The 25,297-nt window shown below is 54.8% G+C and overlaps 1 protein-coding gene across 5 annotated transcripts in view; it reads left to right on the forward strand.

The window, feature by feature from the left end:
- Positions 1 to 25,297, forward strand: part of TSPAN18 (tetraspanin 18) — a 204,526-nt gene that overhangs the window by 169,323 nt on the left and 9,906 nt on the right. For 3 of the 5 annotated variants that reach the window (XM_040259066.1, XM_040259064.1, XM_040259065.1), the window contains 6 exons: positions 5,003 to 5,078; positions 10,240 to 10,312; positions 12,532 to 12,726; positions 18,916 to 18,990; positions 20,010 to 20,108; positions 20,676 to 20,858. In XM_040259066.1, the coding sequence (XP_040115000.1) occupies positions 10,250 to 10,312; positions 12,532 to 12,726; positions 18,916 to 18,990; positions 20,010 to 20,108; positions 20,676 to 20,858 (615 nt within the window). In that variant the 5' untranslated portion in view covers positions 5,003 to 5,078; positions 10,240 to 10,249. Of the gene's footprint in view, positions 1 to 5,002; positions 5,083 to 10,239; positions 10,313 to 12,531; positions 12,727 to 18,915; positions 18,991 to 20,009; positions 20,109 to 20,675; positions 20,859 to 25,297 lie in introns of all 5 variants that reach the window. The other 2 variants (XM_040259068.1, XM_040259067.1) reach the window with 2 other exon arrangements.

The raw sequence follows: 25,297 nt of genomic DNA on the forward strand, positions 1-25,297 counted from the left end.
AAGATCCTCCGAAGGCAGAGAAGAGGGCTCGTGGCAGGAACACACAGTGCCCAGAGCTGGTTCAGCTCCCAGATCAGAGACTGTGCTGTCCGAGACGCTGCAGCCACTCTGCCTCCGCAACATTCAAGATTCAGCGAGAGCAGGGCCAGGGAAGGCTGTCGCTTAGGATCTGCTACATCTACCACAGGCTCTGCCCCCAGGAGCCTGATTAGATGTTTCCCCCATCAGCTGTGCCCATGTCCCCATGTCTGTGCCATTCACCAGGTACGCCAGGATTTGGGGCCAATTGCTTGTTTATGAGACCGTCTGTCTTGAGATGAAGCACAGCAAGCACCACCAGTGAGCAAATAAGATCCTCCCCCCTCGGCTTGGAACCTGATGAGAAGCATCATCCTTATTCCAGCAAGTCTCAGCCCCAAGTCCTTACTTTTTTTTTTTCTTTTTTGGCCAGACCGCTCAGCACATGGGCTCTCATTCCCAAACCAGGGATTGAACCCGTGGCCCGAAGGGCAGAGTCTTAACCATTGGACTGCCAGGGAAATACTGCCTTGGTTTTTTTTTTTTTCTAAGCCTCAGTCCCATGTCCTAAAGAAGGAACACAGGGGTCTTAGAGTCAGGCAGACTTGAGTCAGCTCTGGCTCTAAGGGTTTTCAAGCCCCTTGGGGCCTTAGTTTTCTCTTCTGTAAAAGGGAATAATGGCAATTCATCTAATTTGCAGATCTCTTTGGAGGATCAAGTAAGGTCATTCATTATAGATAAATGCCCAGGATGCAATGTCCTGCAGCATCACTGAGGCTCAAAACTGTTGGTCCCTGCCAACAAAAATGTGTGTGCTCCCCACACACAGGCCCCCCAGGCTTCCAGGCTGCCCCTGCCACACCCCCTGTCACCCCCTAAGGCAGTCAGCGCTGGTTTCCCTTCCTGCCCTGCATGCTCGTGGTCCATGTGGCTGTTAACAGTTCTGAGTAGCAGGTTATTAATTCTCAGGAGACTCAAGTCCTTGAGGGAGGGAAGCTGCTGGCCTCCGTGCCTTGGACCCTGCCCAGTGCTGGCATAAACACACAGGAAGGAAGGAACGCTAAAGTGCTTTCACCGACACTATCTCTGAATCCACGTGCTGACCCTGGAAGTTAGATGTGAGAATGCCCGTCTCAGAGGTGAAGCCATCCATGGAGGCTCGGGTGATGAGGAGGCTGGCCCAGGCCTCCCAGCTTGCTGGAGGCAAGGGCGCTGGTTGAGACCCAGGTGAGGCTGGTCCCCTGGGACTCCCAGAGGCTCCGCCCTGCACCACAGGGCCCTCACCTGGCAGGAGCAAATACAAGACGCTTCATGGCTCCCACCAGCCCAAAGCAGACCTACCTTTGCTTCCTCCGATGGGCGTTTTTCCCTGTCTGTCCACGTGCTTTCTTTTTTCTCTCTCCAGAAAGCACGCCCGGTGGGAGCTAGAGGCGGTGAAAGTAAAAGGAGTGATTTATGAACTGAGCTGTTCTTCTTCATCACAGAACCGCTGCTGGGCCTGCTCCGTGCAGACGGAACTGAGCGGCCGTCTGGGGGCGGTGGGAGAGGGGAGATGAACGAAGCTGTCTGGCCCAGGCCGGCGCCTGCAGAGGAGATCGCAGCAGCGCTGCCTGACCTCGCCCCGCGTCTGCCCCTCCCTGGGCCTCGGGGCTCCCATCTGTCATGGGATGGCAGGACGGGGTCATCACCCAGAGGCCTGCAGCTGGCACGGGGGAGGATGCTAGCTGGTCCCTGGGGCGCACTCGCCTGGTTGCCTGACTCTGGGCTGACAGCACTGGGTTCGAAGCTTTGGAGACCGAGGCACTGCACTCCTTCTTTCTGGCAAGCCGTGTCCATGGACCTTACCGGAAGCTCTGGTTTGGAGTCTAGCAGACTTAGGCTTGATTCATGGCCAGGTCTTACTAAACATGTGAGTAAAATCCAGGCCAGTTAATTATATTCTCTGAGCCTCAGTTTCCTCATCTGTAAAATGGGTTGACAATGATACCCACCTCCTATGTGAAGACTGAATAAAAGAATGTGGGAGAAATGCTTAGCAGAATCTGATACATGGTAAATGCTCAATACTACCAGTTATTATGAGGTTCAGTTATCACAAAATTGGAGCAACAAATTTGACTTTTGGGCCACTAAGAGAAATATATATATATTCCTCTTAGTGGCCTCTCTATATATATATAGAGAAAGGAATATATATATATATCCCTCCTGACCAAGCCTCTCTCTATATATATAGAGAAAGGAATATATATATATCCCTCCTGACCAAGCCAGATGTCCATGGTCTGCCCCACACTCACCTCCATGGATAACTGGTGAGCATGGTCTGGGCATCCACCTGTTTTCAATATCCGAGGATGCTGATAATAATAACTCCTCCTGGGAGCAGTGCTTTGCAATTTTCCAAGTGTTTTCACATCATATCCCTTCATTTCATGTGCCTCACTGCACAAATTCTTATAACCACCTCCGGCTTCAAAGTTGAGAATCGCAGTTTTCAGAGGAGAACCCAGCATCTCAGGGAGGGCAGTGACTTTCCGAAGGCCTCCAGGGAGCTGGCCGAGGCAGGGGCCATCCCAGGCTGTGCAAGGCAGCGGTGATGGCTGAGCGGGGCGGGCCTCTCCCAGGCCATCCTTTCCCCTTAGTGCAGATCTCTGCTGTGTCAGAAAACAGCTGGGGAGGGGGCATCCTGGCAAAGAGGAGGGCAGGAGATGTCAGAGATTCATGCGGAGTTCAGCACCTCCTCCCTGCCCCTGGGGTCGGGGGTGCCTTCTGCATCACCCAGGCCTTCATCCCAGCCTCAGTGTCCAGAGGAAGGTGGGTCACATCACATCCAGGAGAACCACCAGCCTGAGATGCTGGGCAGAAAATGGTGATATTGGCGCACAAGCTGGGTTGGGCCAGGGGAAGGACAGGGATAAGAGAAAACTATGACTCCCTCCTGCTTCCCTGAGCCCTGAGGTCAGGCATGGGGTGCAACCCCTGAACTAGACTTTAGAGCTCCCCTTCCTAAGGCTGCAGAAACCTGAGTTTTAAGGGGAACTGAAGTTGGCTTCATCTTGCCCAGTAAGCCACCCTTGGACAGAGTTCCAGCCCAAATGTCCTTGGCCCCTGCCTAGAGCCGGGGGTTTCTCACTGCAGATGTCCACCTGGGTAGCAGGGTCCTATCTGGTAGTGACAATGTCCTCCCTTCCCCACACCCCCCAGGGCCAATTTCACGGGATCCCTCACTGCTCGGATGGGGCTGGGGTTCTGGCCTCTTCCCCACTCCTGCCCCCAACACAGCTTTTCTAACATCTTGCCTGGAGTTTCTAGGAGAAAGAGCTTAGAAATCTCAGGAGGATGCTCAGCTTTGCCACTTAAATTTCTAAGGCTCAACTTCCTTCTATAAAATGGGGCAATAGTCCACCTCCCAAGGCCGTCATGAGGACTCACCGTAATCACTTGGGTGGGTGCACAGCCCTGTCCACGAAGACTAGCTTTGATTCTGACTCCTGGGTGTGGATCCGTGGTCCGTAACTTACTAGCTGTGTGATGCCAGACAAGTCTCTTTCTTCTCCAGGTCTCAGTTTCCATTGTAAAATGAGGGTGATGGTATGATATCTACTTCCTAGGCTTGTTCTTGGCATCTAATGAGCTCATGCATGTAAGTGTGTAGCCCAAAGCCATACAGCAGATACCGAGGAGGGCGGCTGAAGAACTTCCCACGTGTTTATGTTTAGGGCAGAGTACCAGCTCCCAGGGCCTCCGAGAGCTCGCAGGAGGGAGGCCCCTTTTCCTGCCTTCCTTCCCATCTGCCCATCCCCACCTCTACACTCCCTCCCAACCTACTCCCCTGCACCATCCCCTTCCCAACTCAAAGCTCCCCAACTGCCCCCAGTGGAGTTACCCCAGGGGAGAGTTTGCCCCCCTTCCCGTGGTCCCCAGCCCTATTGTCATCCCTTCCCCTGCCCCTTCCAATCTCCTACCCCGACCACCACCCAACTGGGAGTTCATGCTTACTTGCATCTCTATTCCCTAACATAGCACCCAGCGCAGAGTAGATGGGTGGGTGGAAGGAGGGAGGGACAAATGGAAGGAGAGAGGAAGGGATGTGTTGTGTTGTCCAAAAAGTTCATCCAGGTGTTTCCATAACATCTTATGGCCAATGGATGGATGGACAGGGAGGAGTCTTTCCTCTACAGTCCAACCCCCGCCACCACTGATGAGACTGGAAAGGAATCTGAACAGTACCCGAGGCCCAGAAATCCCCGCTTCCTGCCCATGGGGATACCCGTGCGGCCCAAGCACCCCAGGCCTCGATTTTTCCTGGCAGTGTCCTCCAGCCCAGTGTTTGAGCAGGAGCAGCTGTGGAATTCCCCACACGTGTGATCGGCCAGGCTTCTCCGTATGGATGAGCCCCTGCGACTGCTGAAACCACACCCTCATTTCCACTGCTGGGAGCTGGCAAGCTAAAGGAGCCTTCTGGCAAATTCTTAGGCAAAGCTAAGGAACCCTTTCCAGCATCAGATTTCTCTCCCCCCTGGGAGTCAGGTTTTCTGGGGAGGGTGTTTGATTTACAGGGCCCAGCTGGCTCTGTCTCTCTCTGCTGGGGCATCACTGCAGAGCCCAGGGAGCAGCCAGGTGGCATCCCAGAGCATGGGCCCTCCAGCCCTCCTCCCGGTTCATCCGCTGCATGCAGCAGGGTGTCAGCAGGGATGAAGCCTATGCCAGCAACCGCGAGTCTCTTGGAGATGAAGTTCCCCTCGCAGCCCCAACGAGGGCACCCGGCAGCTGCCATGCGGGCAGAAGGCGGGCGCGGCGTGTGGGCCTCCCCAGCTGGAGTGCCCCAGGTGCCGAGAGCTTTTCATCAGCGCTAATGGGCCCAGATCAGCAAGGCACTTGCCCTGAATGTGTGTGTCCGAAGGGCGGGCAGGTGTTCATGTGCGCTTCCCGAAAGTGGCTGCTCCGTATTTCTAGAGTAATTGAGTATTTTCTCTTACAGGACAAGCTGGGCCAATAAAGGAGACTGACCAGGAGACGCTGTCCTGCTGACATCGGAAGAACTGTCCAGGTGACAAGTCAGTAATTGCTCCCCGATCCCCCTCCCTGCACCAGCCGTATCCCTGATCCCACCCTGTCTCCCCATGAGCTCTCAGTCTGTCCTTTCCTGGATCCCTTCCTGCCTTCTCTCATTCCCTGTACCTCACCTTGTCTTTCTCCATCTTCTGCTCTCTTTCTGACTTTGCCGATCTCTCTGACTTACTCAGTCTCTATTGTTCTCTGTGTCTGTTTTCTCTTTTCCCACTCTCCATTCATTCCTTCATCCAGACAGAGAAATGGAGGACCTACACGTGCCAGACACTGCTCTGGACGCTGGGAATACGGCAGTGAACAAAATAAGCCCATGTCTTTCTCAGCACACATTCTAACAGGGGAAGGTGTGTGCTGCCGAAAGAAAGAAGTGAAATACGGAGAACAGCCGCAGGCACTGGCCTAGGCTTTAAGAAACGGGTCTCCAGGCCCAGACCCCTCTCTAACTTGGCTACACCTCCTTTCCCTTTTGCAGTCTGTTTTCCCATTTCCCCAGTGACGTAAGTTATGCAAGGGCTGGACTCTAAATCACTTATCACACAGACAGAAATGTTGTATTATAGTTCCCCTTAAAGCCCATAAACACCTTTGGCTTTGTTATACATGAAACAGCCAGTTGCATCCAGGGTCACATTGGATCATAAAACACCCATCCGTGAGCCGGGAAGCCTCAGCGTCCAGGAGCAGGGGGCGCTGTGACAGGCACAAGAGACTTGAGACCACGAGACTCATGGCAGCAAGTGCAGAGCCCCCCTCAGGCTCACCCTGGGGCAGGCACCTCGTGGAAGGGCAGCCGGGCCCACAGCGCCTCAGCTGCCTTCCCAGCCCCTGTGAGATTTGAGTTCATGAACGGTGCAGGCGGTAAAGAATCCGCCTACCGACGCAGGAGACCAATGCAGGAGGCTGGAGTAGGAAATGGCAACCCACTCCAGGCTTCTTGCCTGGGGAATCCCACGGACAGAGAAGCCTGGTGGGCTACAGTCCCTGGGGTGGCAAAGGGTCAGACACGACTGCGCAACTAAGCTCACAATGAGGGAGACGTGAGAGATGCAGGCTCGATCCCTGGCTCAGGAAGATCCCCTGGAGAAGGCAATAGCAACCCACTCCAGGGTTCTTGCCTGGAGAATCCCATGGACAGAGGAGCCTGGTGGGCTACAGTCCATGGGGTCGCGGAGAGTTGGACACAACCGAACTGACCACGCACACACAAGGTGAAGTTTGCCTGTGATACTGACTCTTGCATTTCATCTTTCTGGGCCCCAAGATTTAAAGGACTTTTTTGGCGAAACAGCACTGCCTTTACCCAGTATGTTTCTTCTTGCTGCGGCCTCATATGTACCTGGTACATAGGACTTCTGAACAAGCTGAGAAATAAGGTTCCCAACCTGGGTGGTTGAATTGCTCCAAAACCAAAGACACTTGCCCCATGAGTTAGCCGGTGCTGAGGGGATGATTTCTGAGATGTTACCTAAACTCCTGAAAATGGCTCTAGGAGATTGCTAGCCTAGAGGAACCCAGTGTGAGAACCACAAGAGACACAGGTTCGATCCCTGGGTCAGGAAGATTGCCTGGCGTATAAAATGACAACCCGCTCCAGTATTTTTGTCTGGGAAATCTCATGGACAGAGGAGCCTGGCAGGCCAAAGTCCATGGGGTCACAAAAGAATTGAATGTGACTGAGTCCTTGGGCAGAGGAGGTGTGAAGACAGGCCTGAATTTGGGAGAAAAATGGATGAATGTGGCAAGGGGATTAGCATTCATTGAAAACGAGGATTAAGAGCTGTGCTTCCAGGGACTTTCCTGGTCGTCCAGTAACTGGGACTTCACGTTCCCAATGCAGGGGGCTCGGGTTCAATCCCAGGTCAGGGAACTGGATCTCACACACCACAACTGAGAGTCTGCATGCCAAGGCTAGAAGATGCCACACGCTGCAACTAGAACCTGGCACAGCCAGATAAATAAAAATTAACTTTAAACTAAAAAAAAGAGAGTTGAGGCTCTAGATTAAGACAGACCTGGTTCAAATCCTGGTTCAGGCATTTCCATGCTGCGTGACCTTAGACAAGTGATTCCTCCGAGGTTTAATTCCCTCACCTGAAACAAGGGCAATGACATTACCTACCTCCAGGAGCTTTAGGGAGACTAAATGAGGCTGTGCATGTTCCTTGGCACACAGTAAGGCTCCAGGGGGGATGGATGCTGCTCATTGCGCTGTTACCATCTACCTTGCACCAAGCTGTCTCTGTATTTTCTATGCTTTATGAGGAAAGCATTATTTTTATACTAATTGTAAAGATGAGGAAACGTAGATGCTCGCAGAACAAGAACTTGCTTGGGGCCACCAGCTGGGCCTGGCTGAGCTGGGACGTGGTCCTCCGTCAGGCTCCCAAGCCCTCTCTCTGTCCACTTGGTTCCCTGCCCTGGAGCTGGGCCCAGGCCCCCCTGCCTCCATCCGCCCTCCAGCTCACATCATCTCTCCCTCTACCTTCCTCATCTTGGTCAGAGGCTCTTCCCAGGAGACACGCCATCTTTTATTGCATTCGTCTGGGAGCCCAGCACTCCACAAGCTGCCCATTAGATGTAATCTCTAATGAACGTGATACATAATAAATACAGGTAGCTCGTTTATGAGCTGCTATGTTTATTATGCCCCTTAATTGCCAAACAGTCAGAGCCAGCTGAAGCCAGATCCGACCCTGAGGACTAGGCTTTACCTGGGTGGGCAGAGGATGGGGCCCCAGAGCCCTGCCTCCTGCAGACTCTCTCAGCATCTCACAGGGGCGGTCCCTCCTGCAGACTCTCTCAGCATCTCACAGGGGCGGTCCCTCCTGCCCTCCAAAGGCCCATCCAAGTCAGAACCTGATAGCAGGAGCTCACAGGCCGTCAAACTCCTTCTCCATCATTTTGCAGATGGAGACGCTGAGGGTGGAGAGAAGTGACTTGCAGAGCTGGAGCTTGGGGCTCCCAGCTCCCAGTCCAGGGGTCCTTCTGCCCTTCTGTCTGCCCTATCACCAGCCCCTGGGACAGGGAGGGCGCAGGATGTGGAGTGGGCCGAGGGGCCCATGCACAAGCTCCAGGAGGTTAAGGCCACCTCACCGCCCTGAGCTTCAGTGTCCTCACCTCTGAAACGAACACGGTGCTTCCTGCCTACGACACTGTTGAAAGATTCAGGGCAGTCACTTCCTGGAGCTGGCATGTGGCTGGCAAGGAATCCGTCCTCGGTGCCGACTCTTTCCTGTCTTCTTCCCCCTGTCCAAGGAGCACGGGGTCTCAGCAGATGTGTGGAGTTGCATCGGCCAAGTGCCCAAGGGAGAGGGGTCACATGCAGTGCCTGGGTGGAGGTCATTGTCCTGGGGTCCTGGTCTCATGGGCCACAACAGCCCAGGGAGTCACCTGTGACTGACAAGTTAGGTGTGTTCCTAGTAAGAGCTGTTCACCCCTCGCGGAAGCAGCTTCTGTGGGGAGCCCTGATGCAGGATGTCTCATTTAATCCTCACAACATGCCACGACATAGGTCCTAAATACCTGCTTTCATGGATGAAGAAACTGAGTCTCTAGAGGTTACATCATTTACCGGACACAGAGGTAGAGGTGTGAAGAGCCGGGATCGGAGCCCAGGTGTGTCTGGCTTCAGAGACCCTGCTTGGAGCTGTTGTGTTCTGATGCAGGTTAGATGCTGCTTCTAGAAGGTCAGAGATGGAGGAGTTGGAGGAGGGTGGCTGGCTTGGTCTGGGGACCTGCTCTGGAGGTAGAGAGCCTGGGCTTGGAGATGATGCAAGAGACAAGGATGATCAATTGCCAGGGACGATGGTTTAACAACTGATGGGCATGGCGTGGACCAAGAGATGCTAGCTCCACAGGCCTGCCATACCCACAGGGCCCCACTGCATCTCAGCCTTCCGCTGGCTGCTGGGAGGACAGGGCCAGGAACAAGGATCCTCCTGGGCCTGCCATCCTCTCCCCAGGGCTGTCAGAAAGAAAGCCTGGGAATACTGAACACGGTGTACTGAACATGCCCACGACTTATGAGCACCTTGAAGGCTGACTTGTAACAGCAGATGCCATCTGCTTCCCCCGGGCACAGGGGAAGGCTGGTTTTCAAGCTGCAGTGCCTGGCATCAAGTCATTGCACAGTAAATGCTGGCAGAATAGAATTGTATTCAGTGGTCTGTCCGGCTGCCATGGATGTGCTTAAGAGTCCATAGGGACCAGGGAGGCTCCAGGGGGAGGTGGGATGCTGTAGATCTCATGGTGGAGGTGGTCAGGGTCGGGGGAGCGTCTGGGGGCTTGAGGCCCCAGGAGGCGCCAGCAGCTCTTTCCCTGTAACACCGCTTCCCCCGGGGGCAGGTCCTTCTGGTCAGAGGGCATGTGGGGTGGTAGGAAGTTGGTCAGGCCTGGGTCCTGCTCCTGCTCCACGACCTCCACAAGTCCCTCTGGCTCTGAGCCTTAGTTTCTCATCTATCAAACAGAAGGCTCAGGCCTGCAATCAAGTAATATCATGACGTCATACCTCTGAGCGTCCGCCCCGTGGTGCTAAGCATGTTTATGCATTATTCCAGTTAATCCTCCCAACACCGCTGGGGAAGAAGCTTCTGTTTTTAATCTCCCTTTTCAACTTGGAGCGAGCAGGACTGAGAGAGGTGGCGTCATCTGCCTGAGTGCATGCCTGCGTGCTAAGTCACTCCAGCCGTGTCTGACTCTTTGCGACCCTATGCACCATAGTCTGCCAGGCTCCCCTGTCCATGGGATTCTCCAGGCAAGAACACTGGAGTGGGTTGCCCTGCCCTCCTCCAGGGGATCTTCCCGACCCAGGGATTGAACCCGCATCTCTTATGTCTCCTGCATTGGCAGGTGGGTTATTTACCACTAGCGCCACCTGGGAAGCCCCCGTTTGCCTGAGACCACGCAGCACATGAATGGTAGAGAACCCAGGCTGGCTGGCTCACAAGTCCTCGCTCCCAACTCCAGCCCCCCAGGGCAAAGCCCTGTGACGAGGACACTGTGATCAACTGTTCTCTCCTCGTATCAGCTCCAGAGGCAGACTGGCCGCTGGGACACCCCCAAGGGGGAGGAGACAGAGGACGGGCAAGGGTTCTTTCTGGATGGTGTCCCCCAGCGAGAGGACTGAGGGGCCTTGCTGTTTTGCAGGGGGATCACCATGGAAGGCGACTGTCTGAGCTGCGTGAAGTATCTGATGTTTGTGTTCAATTTCTTCATATTTGTGAGTATTCCTGGAACGTGTCTGGGGTTCTCCCCAGGCCTCTGCGGGGTGGGGGGACCTGACTGATGCTTGGGAAGAATCATGTTGGGCTGAGGTCTAGGGGCCAGTGCTAGAAGCTGCCCTACCTGCCTGGCTGGGGGTCCGTGGTGGGGAGGGCCCGAATAGTGCCCATCCCACTTGGAGAGCCTGCCATCACAGGAGAGACGTTTCGCGCAGCCCAGGGATAGTTCAGCTGTTCTAAAAGAAAAGAGGGCAGAGGCTTTAGCCCCGGCTACTACCCTGGGGCCTGAACCCTCTTAGGGAGTTGAGGTGAAAGGGAAGGTGGAGATGATCAGAGGGCAGCAGGAGCCGCCACCAAGCCGGGGCTCCCTGAGCAGTTGTGGACACCGGAGCAGAGCCAACGTAGTCACCTGATGCAGTCTGAAACCTCTCCGGGTCTGAGACACCTGGGTTCACAGCCCAACTCTGCACCTCACCTGCTGTGTCATCTAAAGCACATACCGCCTCCCTGAACCTCGGTATCGGCATCCCTTAATCTTCTACCTCAACAGATTCTTTGAAAATGAAGCAAGATAAGGATGAGCCTGGAATGTATCGGCTCTATCCCCGTCCAACTTATGGATTCTATACATGAAAGGACAGTGTCCCCAAGGGCTCAGGGGGCCAACCCAGCACCCTGCCACAGCCCACCTGCTCTGCTCAGACCTATGGCCTCTGCCGGGAGCAGAGCCACACTCATCACGTGACCCCACCTCAACCTTTGACCTTAGTGCAGCCAAGACCTGGATGAGTAAAGACCCACTGAAATCCGCCAGGGCAGGATCACTAGGAAGGAGAGGCCCCTTCCGGTCAAGACTGACTCCGTCTGTCTGTCTGTCTCCATCTATTCTGTGTACACTTCAGCAGCTTTCCTGGATTTCCTTCCCCTGCCCCTAATTTTGAAGAGCAGGCAGCTCCACAGACTTGAATTCTAGACCTGACTTCCAAGCGGGGTGACCCTGGGCCGCTCAGTTTGTGCCTGAGCCCCCCTTGAAGCAGAACTCAGCACACAACTGTTAAACTCCCAAACCTCCAGCAGCTGTGAGGAGGGGATACGAGTTTTCCTGGAGGTCTTGTGGGAAAACCAGAGAGAAAGGCAGGGCACAGCAGACAGTAAAATGTTGCTTCTGTTGTTGGCTGCGCCCGGTCCCCGGGCCTCTGCACCCCACCCTTCCCCCCACCGCACCTGAAAGGACCATCTTTTGCCCCAAACTGTCCAGCTCTTCCCCCGCTCACAGACCCCATCAGCCGGCAGATTTATGTCATTTCTCTGGTCTTCCCGCCACTCGGGGATTTTAAGCATTTCCCAGTCTTTAAAATTCATGATGCCAAATGATTTCTCCTGCAACAGATCTGTTTCCAATAGACTGGTCTGTGCCCAAGACCAATGGAACGGATTCCTATTGAACCCTGCTAGGCACCTTTAGTCCTTGGGAGGTGGGAAACAGTATCTTCATTTAACCATGAGGAAGCTAGGGCTCAGAGAGGTTAAGGCGCCTGACCAAGGTCTTACAGCGAACGCGTGGCACAGCCCTTTCTCTGGACTAAGCTGCCTCTCTCCAGAGATAAGGCCTGGAGAGGCGGACCGTGGAGAGGAAGTCATGAACAAGAAGGCTTTCTAGGAGCGGATTTGAGAGTGGGGAGGCCGCCCCAACTGTGAGCTCCTGTGAGGACAATGAGGATGGCTTTGGTCTGTGTTTCCCAGCGTAGGCGTCAGAGCACGAACTTGGGGAGCGTCTTGGGGCTAGAGTCAGGGGGACCTGGGGCTCAGCCCTGGCTCTGATATGAACCTACTGTGTGACCTTCGGCAACTTGTTGGCCCCCTCTGGGGCTCAGCGTGGAATCAGAGGGTTGGACTGAACGACCTCAGTGCCCAGCAGCTCTAAACACTTAAGGAGACTAGGAACGTGGCAGATAGACTCTACAGGACATGGTTCCTCGCGGCCCAAAGTAAAGTGTTGATCAGAGACGGGCTCTGGAGGATTTGTGATGCACCCTAGGTCAGAGTTAAGGAGGGACGTTCAAAGCAGAGGAAGACACAGAGGGAGTTTCTGCCCAGCTCACTCGGCACCTCCGCCCCAGGGCCTTGAGCAGGGAGCTGGTGTGTGTGTGGGGGGGGTTGTCTAACCGCTGTGTCTCCCCATGTCTTCTCCGTGCTCTTGCCTGGCCTTGGGGAGCAGCTGGGCGGGGCCTGCTTGCTGGGCATCGGCATCTGGGTCATGGTGGACCCCACCGGCTTCCGGGAGATCGTGGCCGCCAACCCCCTGCTCATCACGGGCGCCTACATCCTCCTGGCCATGGGGGGCCTGCTTTTTCTGCTCGGCTTCCTGGGCTGCTGTGGGGCCGTCCGGGAGAACAAGTGTCTGCTGCTGTTCGTGAGTATCCCATCCCCCACCCCACCCATGGGTGCCCTGGGGAGGGGGATGGATAGAACCCTGTACCCACACTAAGGGGGACTCGCAGGAGCGGGAGAGCCACCAATCCTTGCCATATGCATCCATGCTGGCCCGGTGCCTGCCGCCTGGGTGAGCCGCCCCCAGGCGCATGGTGGCCTCGGCCTCCAGGTCCGAACTGCCAGGCTTCCCCACAGCAGGGTCAGCTGAGAGCACTGAGTCGTGATGCTTTTCGACGTGCTTGCTTCTGAGAACTCAAATAAAAGACCGAAGATCACTATCGGATAAATCATTCAGCTTTCACATTTCCCCTTCTAAAATGGAAGTGATATGATCTCGGTAGGTCCTTTATTCATTAACTGAATGGTCTTTGACCTACTGTCACAGGCCACGTGATTCACTCGTGCTATAGGTGCACATCGAGGGCTGAGTGACCATCCATAGTCTTGTGGGGGGTTGGGTGGGGGCAGGCAAGCCCAGGAGGATGAGCTGGGTTTGTGTGTGTGACCTGCTCTGTCTCATAACAAACAGTGTGACTCTGGTTTCGTTTCTTAACCTCTCTGTGCTTTAGCATCTGCTGGTGAAGCGAGAGGCCAACTCGCTCGGCTGTAGACGGGAGTCAAACGAGACGAGCAGCGGAGGTCCCGTTTCTCGGGTCCTCTGTACTCACTGTGGCCCTTTCTCTCCTCACTTGTCTGGCCTTGGTGATGGGGCTTCCTCCCCTCCCAGGTCCTGTGCCTTCAGGGTTAGGAAAACTGGGTTGAGTGCAATCTTGCCGGAAGGGAAGTTAAAAACGGCCCACCTGGCTGTGCAGCTGGGCCAACTTGCAGACGCGCCGGCGGGTGGGTCAGGAGTTAAGCGATAGGGAGGCGTGGGCCGGTCAGCGATGCGTCCTCGCAAGGCGTGTAGCGCCCCCTGGTGGACAGCTCTGTGCAGTGTCCAATGGTGCCGGCGGTCTGGGCTTGGGGAGCCTGGGACTCTGAAAGGATCTGAGTACGGGTCCCGGGACACACCAAACCCACCCTCCCCCGCCCACCCTGCGCCTCGGTGCCTGGGGCTCATCCAGCATGAACGGGCTCATCTCTGAAGCCAAGACAAAAACCACGCTGGCGCTCTGGGCCAGGAGCAAGCTGGGGGCCTCGCAAGCCCTCTCCAGCTAAGTGGCTCCTTCAGAGACTGCCAGCTGGAGGAGGCATCGCTCTCCCCGGTGCCTAGGGGAGAAGGCTGAGACCCAGGAGGGGGCTGGCTGCAGCTCTCCCCGGAGAGAGGCTTAAGTCCTGGCTGTGGCCGGTCTGCCCCCAAACCTTAAAATCTCCCCTCTCTCCACCTCCTCCTCTGGGGTCTCCCTCCAGCCTCTGCTTCTCCCCTTCTTTTCTCGCTCTTCCTCTGCCTCTGCCTCCCTGTCTCTCTCTGCCTTCCTCCTGATCTCTTGGTTTCTGTTCCTTCTGCCCTTCCTTCTCCTTCTCCTGGACACCCCGTTGTCTCTGGCCCTCTCTCCCTTCCCCCGACTTCCTTGACTTCCCCTGCCTCCCCTCTCCTCCTCCCCTTCCCTCTCCACTCTCCTCTCTGTCACAAGCCTAAGGCACACAACCCGAGGTCACAGTGCAGGTCAAAGGCAGAGGACGCTTGGACCCGGGTCTGCTGTCTCAGAGGGACTGGTCCAGAGGCTCCTCCCCTGGAATACACTCAAGCGGTTCAAAACTCAGCCAAAATTATATGCAAAATACTGTGTCCGGGCCTCTGTGTGTGTGCCTATGCCTGTGTGTTCTGTGTGTGTGTGATGTGCATGCTGGTGTGTTTCTGGGACCCCCACAGCTTCTGGAAGGTTTTCAGATTGATTCATGATCTGAAAAGTAAGGAGAAACACTTTTTTTTTCCAACCTGGACTCAGCCACGCAGGGTGGTTCCAGCACCGAGTCTCACCCCTCCTTGGTTGTTAAAGAAGCCTGAGCCACCTCGTCACCCTTCGGGGAAGAAGCAAAGACTAGTCTTGGGAGAAGCCAAGAGAGTGACTTCAGTCCCCTCTGGAACTGGAGCTCAAAGGTCCGCAGAGAGAGGAGGCCTGGAGATGGAGGTCACCTGGGGGACCCCTGCCCCTGCTCGGAGGCTAAGCCCTAAGGGGTCCCAGTGACCCTTAGCCCAGGAACAATGGTCCTGATGTCACCTAATGACCTACTTTTCTAAAACATTTTTCCAAACAGTCCTGTTGATCAATTCTAGAGCATTTTCATGGACCACAAGACAACTTCAGCCTATTAGTGACATTTCGTGGCATCCCTTTTTGCCTAGCTGCTCACCTATAAACAGTTCAAGGAATGTTTCTAACCCATTTATTGAAAGCTTCACATTTTAAAAATATTTGATAACCAAGGCATGCTAAATTGGAAAAGAGAATAGCAAAAAGGGAAGAGTATAATTTAAAAGCGATAAAACGAGCTGAATTGTACAACAAGTATGTAAATTTGGTAAATATTATTAGAAATGAGAGCGAAAAGCAGATGTATTGTAGGCTGATGGGTTAGAAAAGTCTGGAAATGCTCACAAGTAGGCAAAATAGCAGCTTTTACCTCTTTATTAATCGCCTGATCCTAAGCAAAGCGTTGTAAATTTGATGTTGAGGAATTACTGGCAAGTGTGCCCTTAGGCAAATAGGATGAGGTCAGATAACTCAAGAGAAACACACTCTGGGAAAGGCCCTGGTTCGGGGGAGCCCCAGAAAGCATCAGCCCTGTGGCTGGGTCCAGGCGGGATCCCCCTTCAAATAACCAGGAGTAATCTTGTCAAGCAGGAGGCAATTGTTTCATGCTGGAGATGCTGGCAGAAGTGACCTTGTTACTGATGTTGGCCCCACAGCCCTCCACTTTCCTCCAGGTGACTTACACACTCATGTCACCCGCTCCGTGCCCAGGCTTTTGGGGGACGCTGCTTCAGGCGGGAACAGTGGCCAGGAGATCCGCAGACCCTCTTCCTCTGGGGAGACCTGCTTTCCCCATCAATGAGTTACAGGTTTATTCTTTCATCTCATCTCATGACTTATGCTTTTCATCTTGTGAATTTCATTTCATGGATCATGAATCTTGGCTCAGTGGAAACTCCATTAGAGTGGGGATCGCATTGCCCTTGTGTGTATTTGTTTATCAGTACCTAGCACAGTGGGCTTCCCGGGTGGCTCAGAATGATAAGGAATCCACCTGCCAAGGCAGCAGATCAGGGTTTGATCCCCGGATCAGGAAGATTCCCTGGAGAAGGAAATGGCAACTCACTCCAGTATTCTTGCCTGGGTAGTCCCAGGGACAGAGGAGCCTGGCAGGCTACAGTCTATGGGATTGCAGAAGAGTTGGACACGACTTAGCAACTAAACCACAATGACCTAGCACAGTACCTGGCACAGAGCGTGTGCTCAGTAAACAGGCCTGGACTGAAGGGGCAGAGAGGGGGCCTGGGCCAGAGCCTGGCCTCTGCAGTCAGAAAAGCCTGGTTCTTATCCCTGCCATGCCACTTCCTGGCTGTGTGACCTGGGGTCAGTCACTTAAGCTCTCTGAACTTCAGATTCCTGATATGTAAGCTGGAGATAATAATACCACCTTACCAGCCATAATACTGTGATCAGCATTCAATAAGAAAATGTACATCTTGCTTAACTCTGTTCCTGGCACATATAAGCATTTGATAAATTGAAAACGAAAGGATTGGTGTTGATCCACAAGAGACCCTGCAGGCCAGCTGAGTCTTAAAACCTGGGGCTCTGGTTCCAACAGGTCAGGAACCAGACCTGCAGTAAGCCTCCCTGCAGACAGCTGTGTGGGGTGACCTAGGACTGAAGTTGGGAGGTAGAGCTCCCCAGCCGGAAAGGAGAGTGACAGAAGGCCTCCTGTACACTGGGCAGCCTGCCCCTGGCCACAGTGCCCATCCCATCCCCCTTCACTTCCACGAGCTGGTCCTTGGGTTAAGAGGTATGTTCCCCGCCTCTGCAGCCTCTCATCCCTCTGACAGTGATGAAGGGCCCTGGCAGGGCTCCTGGCACCTCCATTTGGCTGGTGACAAATGGTCATCCAGTTCTGTTTCACAAGGCCTCCATGGAGCCCCGCCCTGCCCTCTGCCCTCTCAGTGGAGTTGCTGGCAGTCCTCAGGCTGGCATAAAGAGCAGCCTTGGAAATGGTTTCCACCCCAGCGATGTGACGGAGCCGTCTCTGCCTATCGATCTCGGCTTAGACAGTTATAAACTATGGATGAGACGGAGCTCGTGAACTCCACGTGCTCATCACTCTGGGAGAGTGCGTGCACTTTCCAGGGGATTTGGCACCACATCAGTGAGATAAAGTGGTGCAGCGCCGTGCACAGCATGAGAATGGCTCAGCAGTGGCTCAGAACCAAGCACGAGCGTGGCCTTCCTGGAGACAAGCACTGGCATGGGTGGTCTCTGGAAAACGCATGATAACTATCACCTGTCCAGCGCTTGGGGCTTCCTGGGTGGCACTACTGTTAAAGAGCCCGCTTGCCAATGCAGGAGACTCAAGACACGCGGGTTCAATCCCTGGGTCAGGAAGATACCCTGGAGGAGGGTGTGACAACCCAGTCCAGTATTCTTGCCTGGAGACAATCTCATGGACAGAGGAGGCTGGTGGGCTACAGTTCACAGGGTCCCAAAGAGTCGGACACAACTGGAGCGACTTAGCACTCACGCACTCCCTCCGCATCCAGCGCTTAACACCTAGGCATGGATTGTACATGAGCCATTTCACTGAATCCTCTGGGCAGCCTGGCAAAGCAGCTGCTAACCATCAACACCCTTGTTCTATTGATGGAGAAACTGGAACCCAGACACGGTAGAACCTGATGGAGCCGGCCCACCTGGCAAGTGGCACAGTGGAAAGAAACAGGGGACCTCCGATTCTGGAACACAGGATCCTAACACCATGTTATCCTGGAGCCCAGGAAAGCCTCCAGGTCTTAAGACTTTCAAAGCGAGGCAGGGGGTGCTGAAGTGCTGAGGACAAGCTCAGGACCCTTCGCTTCCTTCCAGCCTGGGGACACACGGTGCGCACTGGAAGTTCGGAGGACTTCGGCCCGAGCAAGGGAGCAGGTCCTGGGGCCGCCGTGCACATGTGCTGCTGGGGCTTCAGGGCCCTGCTGGTGGTCTCCAGGCGGGGTGACAGCTCCAGGATGGTCCCAGTGCAAGTGGACAACGCTGAGTGATGAGGGCACAACCATCCACCCACAACAGTCCCCATGATGGACGGGCCTGGAGATAGCAGATTGCAAGGTCATTATGGTGAGCTGGTCACTCGTGGATTCATTTACTCATCGGAGAGCCGTATACCAACATTGGTGCTGTCTGGGCATCGAGAACACTGCCCGCTGGATCCCAGCTGATGGGGGTGATCCGGCGGGGTGCAGCAGCTGCGGTACACACTTCTGCAGGGCCCTGGGATGTGGGGGAGCCAGGAACCGAGTCTGGAAAGCAGGGTGCTGGTGGGCAAGCAAGGACAGGGCCTTCCAGGGAGCTCAGTGTGTGAGGTGCCCGAGGCAAGAGGTGTCGTGGCGAGTTTGGGCAACATGGAGATATGCAGAGAGTAGCATGGGGTGGGGGGGGGGGTGTTCTGTTAGATTCCAGACTCCCATCCCCTGGGTTTTCAGATTTTAATAGACATACCACCTTCCCTCCAATTTATTGCAGCTGAAAAGTAACGTCACTTCCCCCACTACCCATGGGAATGGGGGGCAGCCAGGCAGGGAGAGGTGGCCTGGGCCTGATGTGGTGGGGGCAGCCAGCCAGGGATCCCCAGGGACTTCAGGATTCCCACTGCTTGGACAGTCCACCTGGGGGAGGTCCAAACAAGTTTCAACATCGATCTTTTTCAAGGGCTGCCAAGTACGGTTGCTCAGAGCGCCCACTGCACAAGGGGCCTCTAAAGGGTGCCATTTGCACAGAAGACATATCTGTATGTTTATTTGTTCCATATTTGTATTACAACCTTGTTGGCTCCAAAGATGGACTTTTGGGGTGTTTATTATGAAAAATGTCTGGTTTGTGGCAGGTAAGTTCCTCAGTCTTATGAAATTGGTACATTGCCCCCTAGTGTGACAGATGGAAGGGTGCCTCAGGGAGCGGTCAGCTGCCCGCTTCCTGCCTGCCCTCGGGACTCACAAGGCTGCCCCTTCTCTCTGCAGTTCTTCTTGTTCATCCTGATCATCTTCTTGGCAGAGCTCTCAGCAGCCATCCTGGCCTTCATCTTCAGGGGAAATGTACGTACCTGGCTTCGTGCGCCCTGGCCCATTCGTGGCCAGCTCCTCCGTTCCCAGAGGCTCTCACAGAGTCAGCGTCCTCCCCTCCAGTGGTTCCAGCTCCAATCACAATCGACCACCCCACCCAGTGAAGCCCCACGGCCCAAAAAGAAACCTACGAGCCTGTCCCTGCAAGGGCTTTCCCAGAAGGTCAGAGTCAGAGGGCCCTTAAGGGTCTCTGCTCTTTCAAGTGTCTGGTGCAACCCCATCCCTGACTCTAGAATCTTCCATTCTATGCCTTGCCCAGCACTGGTCCAGCAGAAGTCGTTTCATAGTCCAAGAATAGTCAGAGAGGCTTCCCACCCCCCACCCCACCCTCAGCCCCCACACAGAATCTGCACCAAGCAGGAGAACAGGGCAGAGCCCTCCTGGATGAGGCCCTGGCAAGTATGCAGTTTGGGCCACTTACCCCCAGAGACCATCTTGTCCCAGAGGCTCCAACCACCGAGGGCCCCACCCTTCCCTGCAGAGGGGAGCAGGGTAATCAGGCCTCCAGGGAGTATTTTGAAGGTAGCAATGACTTCCAAGGGCCTCTGGAAACTGCAGCTCTGCAGAGACGGCCTGCTGCACACAGAGTGGCTTCTTCAGGGCCCAGGACACAGCGCATCCGCTCGGCTCTGTCTGAGGAACAGCTCAGGGTTAGGGAGTGGCAGGAGGGGTGAGCCCCCCACTGTGGACCAGCCACCCTCTGGAAAGAGCTGCAGTACCGGTGGAGGTTCCCCAGTGGTTGCTGAGGGCTGTGTGTAGTCTGCGTGTTCATGCTGGGTTCTGATGATGCAGGGAGGCCACAAGTGCTTAGAGGTGGGGGGTGGACCCCAAGGGCCTGCCCCACGTCAGCTGCTTCCGAGGAGGGTCCCTGGCACTAGGGCTCAGAGGCCTTCCCCCACCCTCCCCCAGAGCAGATCAGTGGAGGAGCCAGGGAAGGGGGCGCCGAATCAAGCTGCCATGGCTCTCAGTCCAGCCCCTCCCTCTGCCTCCAGCTCACCCGTGAATTCTTCACCAAGGAGCTCACCAAGCACTACCAGGGCAACAACGACACGGACGTCTTCTCCGCCACCTGGAACTCTGTCATGATCACAGTGAGTGGCCCCAGGGATGCTCTGAGCCCCCAGAGCCCTGATGCCCAGGGGAGCCATTATTTGGCCTCCAGAGCCTTGCTCTCTGCGCCTGTGCAGATATCAGTAATCAATCAGGCACTGATCCGCCCAGACTAGGCCCAGCCTAGGCCCAGCCTCAGAACCGGCATATATCTGCACAGCGTCTTGGGCAGCCATTGCCCGTCAGCCACAGTCCGAAGTCAGGGTGAAACTTGTTTGCCCTCCCTGTCTTGAGTCCTCAAGCAATTGTAACTGTCATCAGTGATAGTAACCATAGCAACTACTTATTGAGTGCTCAGCGCTGGTGAAGTAGGAATTGCTACCGCCTCTCCCATTTTCCTAATGAGGACACTGGAGGCTCAGAGAGGCTGAGTGGCTTTCCCGGGGTTGCACAGGAGGAGCAGGTAGAGCCGGCTCCCACTTGGATCATGAGTGCCCCCCCCCCCGCCGCGCTGCCTCGCAGTGGCCTGTGGGGAGGCTTTGCGTTTGTCTCCTCACCCTCATGCCTGGCTCCAGCCCCTATCCCCCCTTCTCTTTGCTCTGTCCTAGTTTGGTTGCTGTGGGGTCAATGGGCCCGAAGACTTTAAGTATGCATCAGTTTTCCGACTCCTGACTTTAGACGGTGATGAGGTGCCAGAGGCCTGCTGCCGGAGAGAACCCCAGAGTCGGGACGGGGTCCTGCTGAGCAGAGGGGAGTGCCTCCTGGGAAGGGACCTGTTCCTGAACAAGCAGGTACCAGGCCCTGCTTCCCCCGGCAGGGGAGACCTGTCCATCAGGAATGGCGGCTGGCCAAGCTGGGTGGGTGGCCATGTGAGCCCAGAAGATCTGAAGGCACTCAGGGAATCCCGTGGAAACATTGGCTGTGGTGTGGGACTCCTGAACGGGGGCTAAGGAAGGCTCCATTCATGCCCCTGAGATCCAGCCAAAGGGGTTAAAGGATGAGAATGGCAGACAGCCCATCAGTGGCACAGACCAGAGGAGTGGGCATTTTGACAGGGGTTCAAGGGTAACTAGGAGTTTTCCAGTGTTCCAAGTAGAACACTCCCTGAGCTTCTGGTACTGCAGGTCTCAAAAAGGAAAACCAGAGTTACACGCAGGGCCCCTCCTCAGCTGTGCACTTTATCTGGGGAGAACCCACATTTGTCATGTAGAAGCACCCCCAGGCCCCAAGAGAATAAGATTTCCCTGACCTTAGCCTCCAAAGTCAGGGAAGCTCCTAGACTTCTTGGCTTCTCTCGCAACCCAAGGACTTCATCTAAGTCTCAGAAGAAGCCCTTTCCTGTCCTGCTATGTCCCCTCGGTGAGACACACAGTACCCTTGACCTTGATCCCCCTTCCTTCTTACCAGTCCCCACACTCCTCAGCGAGATGTGTGAGGCCAGGCTTGGGGAGGACAGGGCAGTAGGGGGAGAATGAGGGTGAACTGAGCCCCACACCCCGTGCTTGATTCGGCCTTTGATGAGGCTCTCATGGGAGAGCTCCAGATGCCGGGAACCACAGCAGGGGACAGGAGGCAAAGCCCCTGTTCCTGCAGGGCCTACAGTCTGGCCAGAGGAAGCAGATGATAAGCAAGCAGCAAGCACATAAGAAGTCATAATCTCACATGAAGTAATCATTTCACTGTAAAGAAAATAAAACCAGATGATGGGCTAGAAAAGACTAGGGTGGGACGGGGATAGGGCTTAAGGCAAGTGTCTCGGAATCCCCCCGGGGAAGGGGAGAGTTGGGCTGAGGCCTGACCCTGCCATCTAATGAGACTCTTTCCAGCTTCAGCTTTGCCTCATAAACTCAGCACCCTCTTCTCCTGCACCTGCTCACGTCATGTGAAAGGATTCCCAGGCCCAGAGAGTCACGTTCCTCCATCCCTTATGGTCCTGTGTCCCTGCGTTGAGTGAAAAAGACCAAAGTACAGAAACAAAGGTCCTGGGATGAGGCTGCTGTGAGCTGGAGGCAGGGACAGCCACCCCAGGAGTTAGGTCTCAGCCCTGAGGAGAGGCTGCCAAGCCTGGGGAGGGGGGCAGTTTCAGGCTGTGATGGCAGGCAGACCTGGGCTGTCAGCAGCCATGTCACCTTGGCCAAAACTCACTCTCTGGACCTCAGATTCCCCATGCAGTGGCAGAGACAGCTGGCTGCCCTCGTGTTCGGTTGAGGCTTCCTCCTTGGAAAGAGGAGGTTTATAGACCCAGTGACCATCAGGTTGACCCGCTCTTCCAGCCTCCTGTGCAGCTAGGCCACGTGGCACGTTCTAGCCAAAGGGAGGAAAATAGAGGTGATCTGTGCGCCTGAGCCATGTCCTTAAGAGAAAGTGCTGGGCCCACCCCTCCTCCCTCTCACCACCCCAGCTCATGGTTGAAGCCACCTCAGACCTTGCAAAGGAGGGTGATCCCCTAGAATATCCAAGCATCAAGAGAGAAGGTGCTTGGGCCACCAACAACCATATGGAGCAGAGCAGCCAGCAACTCAGGGGTTGATCAGTCAGTTCAGTCACTCAGTCGTGTCTGATTCTTTGCAACCCCATGGACTGCAGCACGCCAGGCTTCCCTGTCCATCACCAACTCCCAGAGTTTACTCAAACTCATGTCCATCGAGTCAGTGATGCCATCCAACCATCTCATCCTCTGTCGTCCCCTTCTCCTCCTGCCTTCAGCCTTTCCCAGCAACAGGGTCTTTTCCAACGAGTCAGTTCTTTGCATCAGGTGGCCAAAGTATTGGAGTTTCAGCTTCAACATCAGTCCTTCCAATGAATATTCAGCACTGATTTCCTTTAGGATTGACAGGTTGGATCTCCTTGCAGTCCAAGGGACTCTCAAGAGTCTTCTCCAGTACCACAGTTCAAAAGAATCAATTCCTTGGTGCTCAGCTTTCTTTGTAGTCCAACTCTGACATCCATATATGACTACTGGAAAAACCATAGCTTTGACAATGGTTTTGATGAAGACAGGGGTTGATAAAGACAAACGAACTTCTACCAATAGGACTGCTTGCTGCCTGCAGCCAAAGCTCTTTCCTAAAGCCACTTGTGAATTGTTCAGGGAGGTTTCCCATGGGCCCTGTTCTTTTCTGGCTTCATCCTCCACTACACTGCCTCCTTCCTTCTCCCAGGTGTGGCTTTGAAATCGAAGCTCACCAGAGAGATCCCTGTGTACCTACATTAGTTCCGTGACTCTTCTCCTGCTCCTCATCAGGACTGCCTGAGACTGACTTCTGGGATTCCTTTTCTGAGGCACAGGCATCCCCCTGAGCACTCTTCCTTTTAAAAGCTTCTGCTGAGGGACTCAGTCTGTTTTTTCTCCAAAGCCCAGTTCCCTGAAGCCCGGGATGCATTTCTGACTTTGCCTCACTTCCTCATCACAATGTTGAGTCAGTAGCAAAATGTTTGAAACTTAAAATCTACACTTAAGGCAAATGCCTCTGTGTTTCACACACGGTAAGAATTCTGGAAGATGGTGGCTTCTTTATTTATCAGTGGCTCCATCATGTCACCCAAGGCCTGGTCTCTGTAATCCTCGCAGCCTTTCCTTGTGCTTAGTACCTCACGGTGGCAAAATGGCTGCCATGGCTCCAGACATTCCACTCGTTGAAGATGGGAAGAAACTGAAAAGGTAGTGCCAGCTTCTTTCCCAGAAACCTCCCTAAGACATCCACTTAGGTCTCATTGCCAGGACCCAGTGACATGGCTGTCAGGAGCTGAGGCAGAGGGCACTCGTCCATGGGTACTGAATTAGTCCACCAGCCCTGTTCATCACTGAATGCCAGTGAAGAGAAATGAGGAAGTCCCCAAAGAACGTGATCCAAGATGAAAAATCAGGCTCCTCCATTGGTATCAGTTGACTCCACCATGGCAGCTTCTCCTGCTCATTCCTCGGCCTTTCCTGGGTTAAGATAGTCATATGAGCAAGTCAAGAATGTATTTCCCTGCTGGAAAAAAAAAAAAATCAGGGGTTGTCCCAGGAGATGGTGACCTAGCTAGACCCTGACCCAAGAGAAAACCATCTATTTCCCCCACTTATCAGGGTGGTCTTAAGTCTTCTCCCCCCATAGCATCACTGATTCTCTGCTTTATCCTCAGGGCTCCACACCTGCTTCCTGGGTGGTCATGAGTATGGGTGATGCTGTGACTCTCATAAACATAAATTTCTACACTCTTATCTTCTTGACAAGGGAAAAGCACTCCAGCCAGAGAGTGAGAGCAGCCTGCGCAAAGGCCCCGGGGTAGGAGGGAGCATGGTGTGTCCCAGAACCAAGGGAAGGCCAGTATGACTGGAGGGCAGTGAGTAAGGCAAGACTAGCTCCAGGCGAGGGTATCAGCAGGGCCAGACCATGCAGTGCCTGTGGGCCCAGGGCAAAGATGCTAGACAAGCAAAGAAGCCCGAGTTCTATGCAGGGTTGTGGCCCTGTTGGCTCTCTGGCCGCTTACTGGCCAGGGGTTAGAGATTGGCCTGAGTAGACAGGAGGGATTAAAACACTGGTCCCAGTGAGAAATGAGGATGGGTTAGACCAGGATGACGGCAGAGGAGACACAGAGAAATGTATGGATCTGAGAAAGGAATCAGGAGGTGAAATGGCGGCAGATTGACTCTGGGGAAGGGAGGATGAGGCTGTGCTGGGAATGACTCCGTAGGTTCTGGTTGGGGAGGACCTCGGATCTGCCCTGGGGTGAGTGGAGTGTTAGCTGTCTTTGGGGCCTGCAGGCAGCAGGCAGCTGGACTTGCAGGGCTCGGGGGAAGGTCCGTGTTGGACGTAGAAATGTGGCGGTCTTCGTGGTGGCCCCTCTGGCTTCTGTCAGATGAGGCTGCGGGGGGCAGGTGTCTGCAGCCGGGAGTCAGGGTCGGGGCCTGTTCCCTCCCTGCAGAGATGAAGGGGAGGGGCTGCCAATAGCAGCACAGCTCAGGGACGCACAGTCTGGTGGCAGGGTGGGGAAGATGGTCCCTGCGGTGTCTCACTGGGCAGGGGAGGGGTCGGGGTGGGCATCCGTGCTGGGGGGGAGAAAGAGGTGATACCCAGGGGTACCGGCTGGAGTTTGGGCCCTGAGCCAGGGACCCCACCCGGATGAGCAGGAATCAAGGCTTCCTGACGCGACTGCTTCCCTTTAGAATAGAGCAGAGAAGAAGCTTGCACTCCCCTTAGGACGAATCCGTTTCCCTGCCTCCTCAGTAGTAACCCTGAGCCAG

This window comes from Oryx dammah, unplaced genomic scaffold (genome assembly GCF_014754425.2).
Source record: "Oryx dammah isolate SB20612 unplaced genomic scaffold, SCBI_Odam_1.1 HiC_scaffold_17, whole genome shotgun sequence".
Lineage (NCBI taxonomy): Eukaryota > Metazoa > Chordata > Mammalia > Artiodactyla > Bovidae > Oryx > Oryx dammah.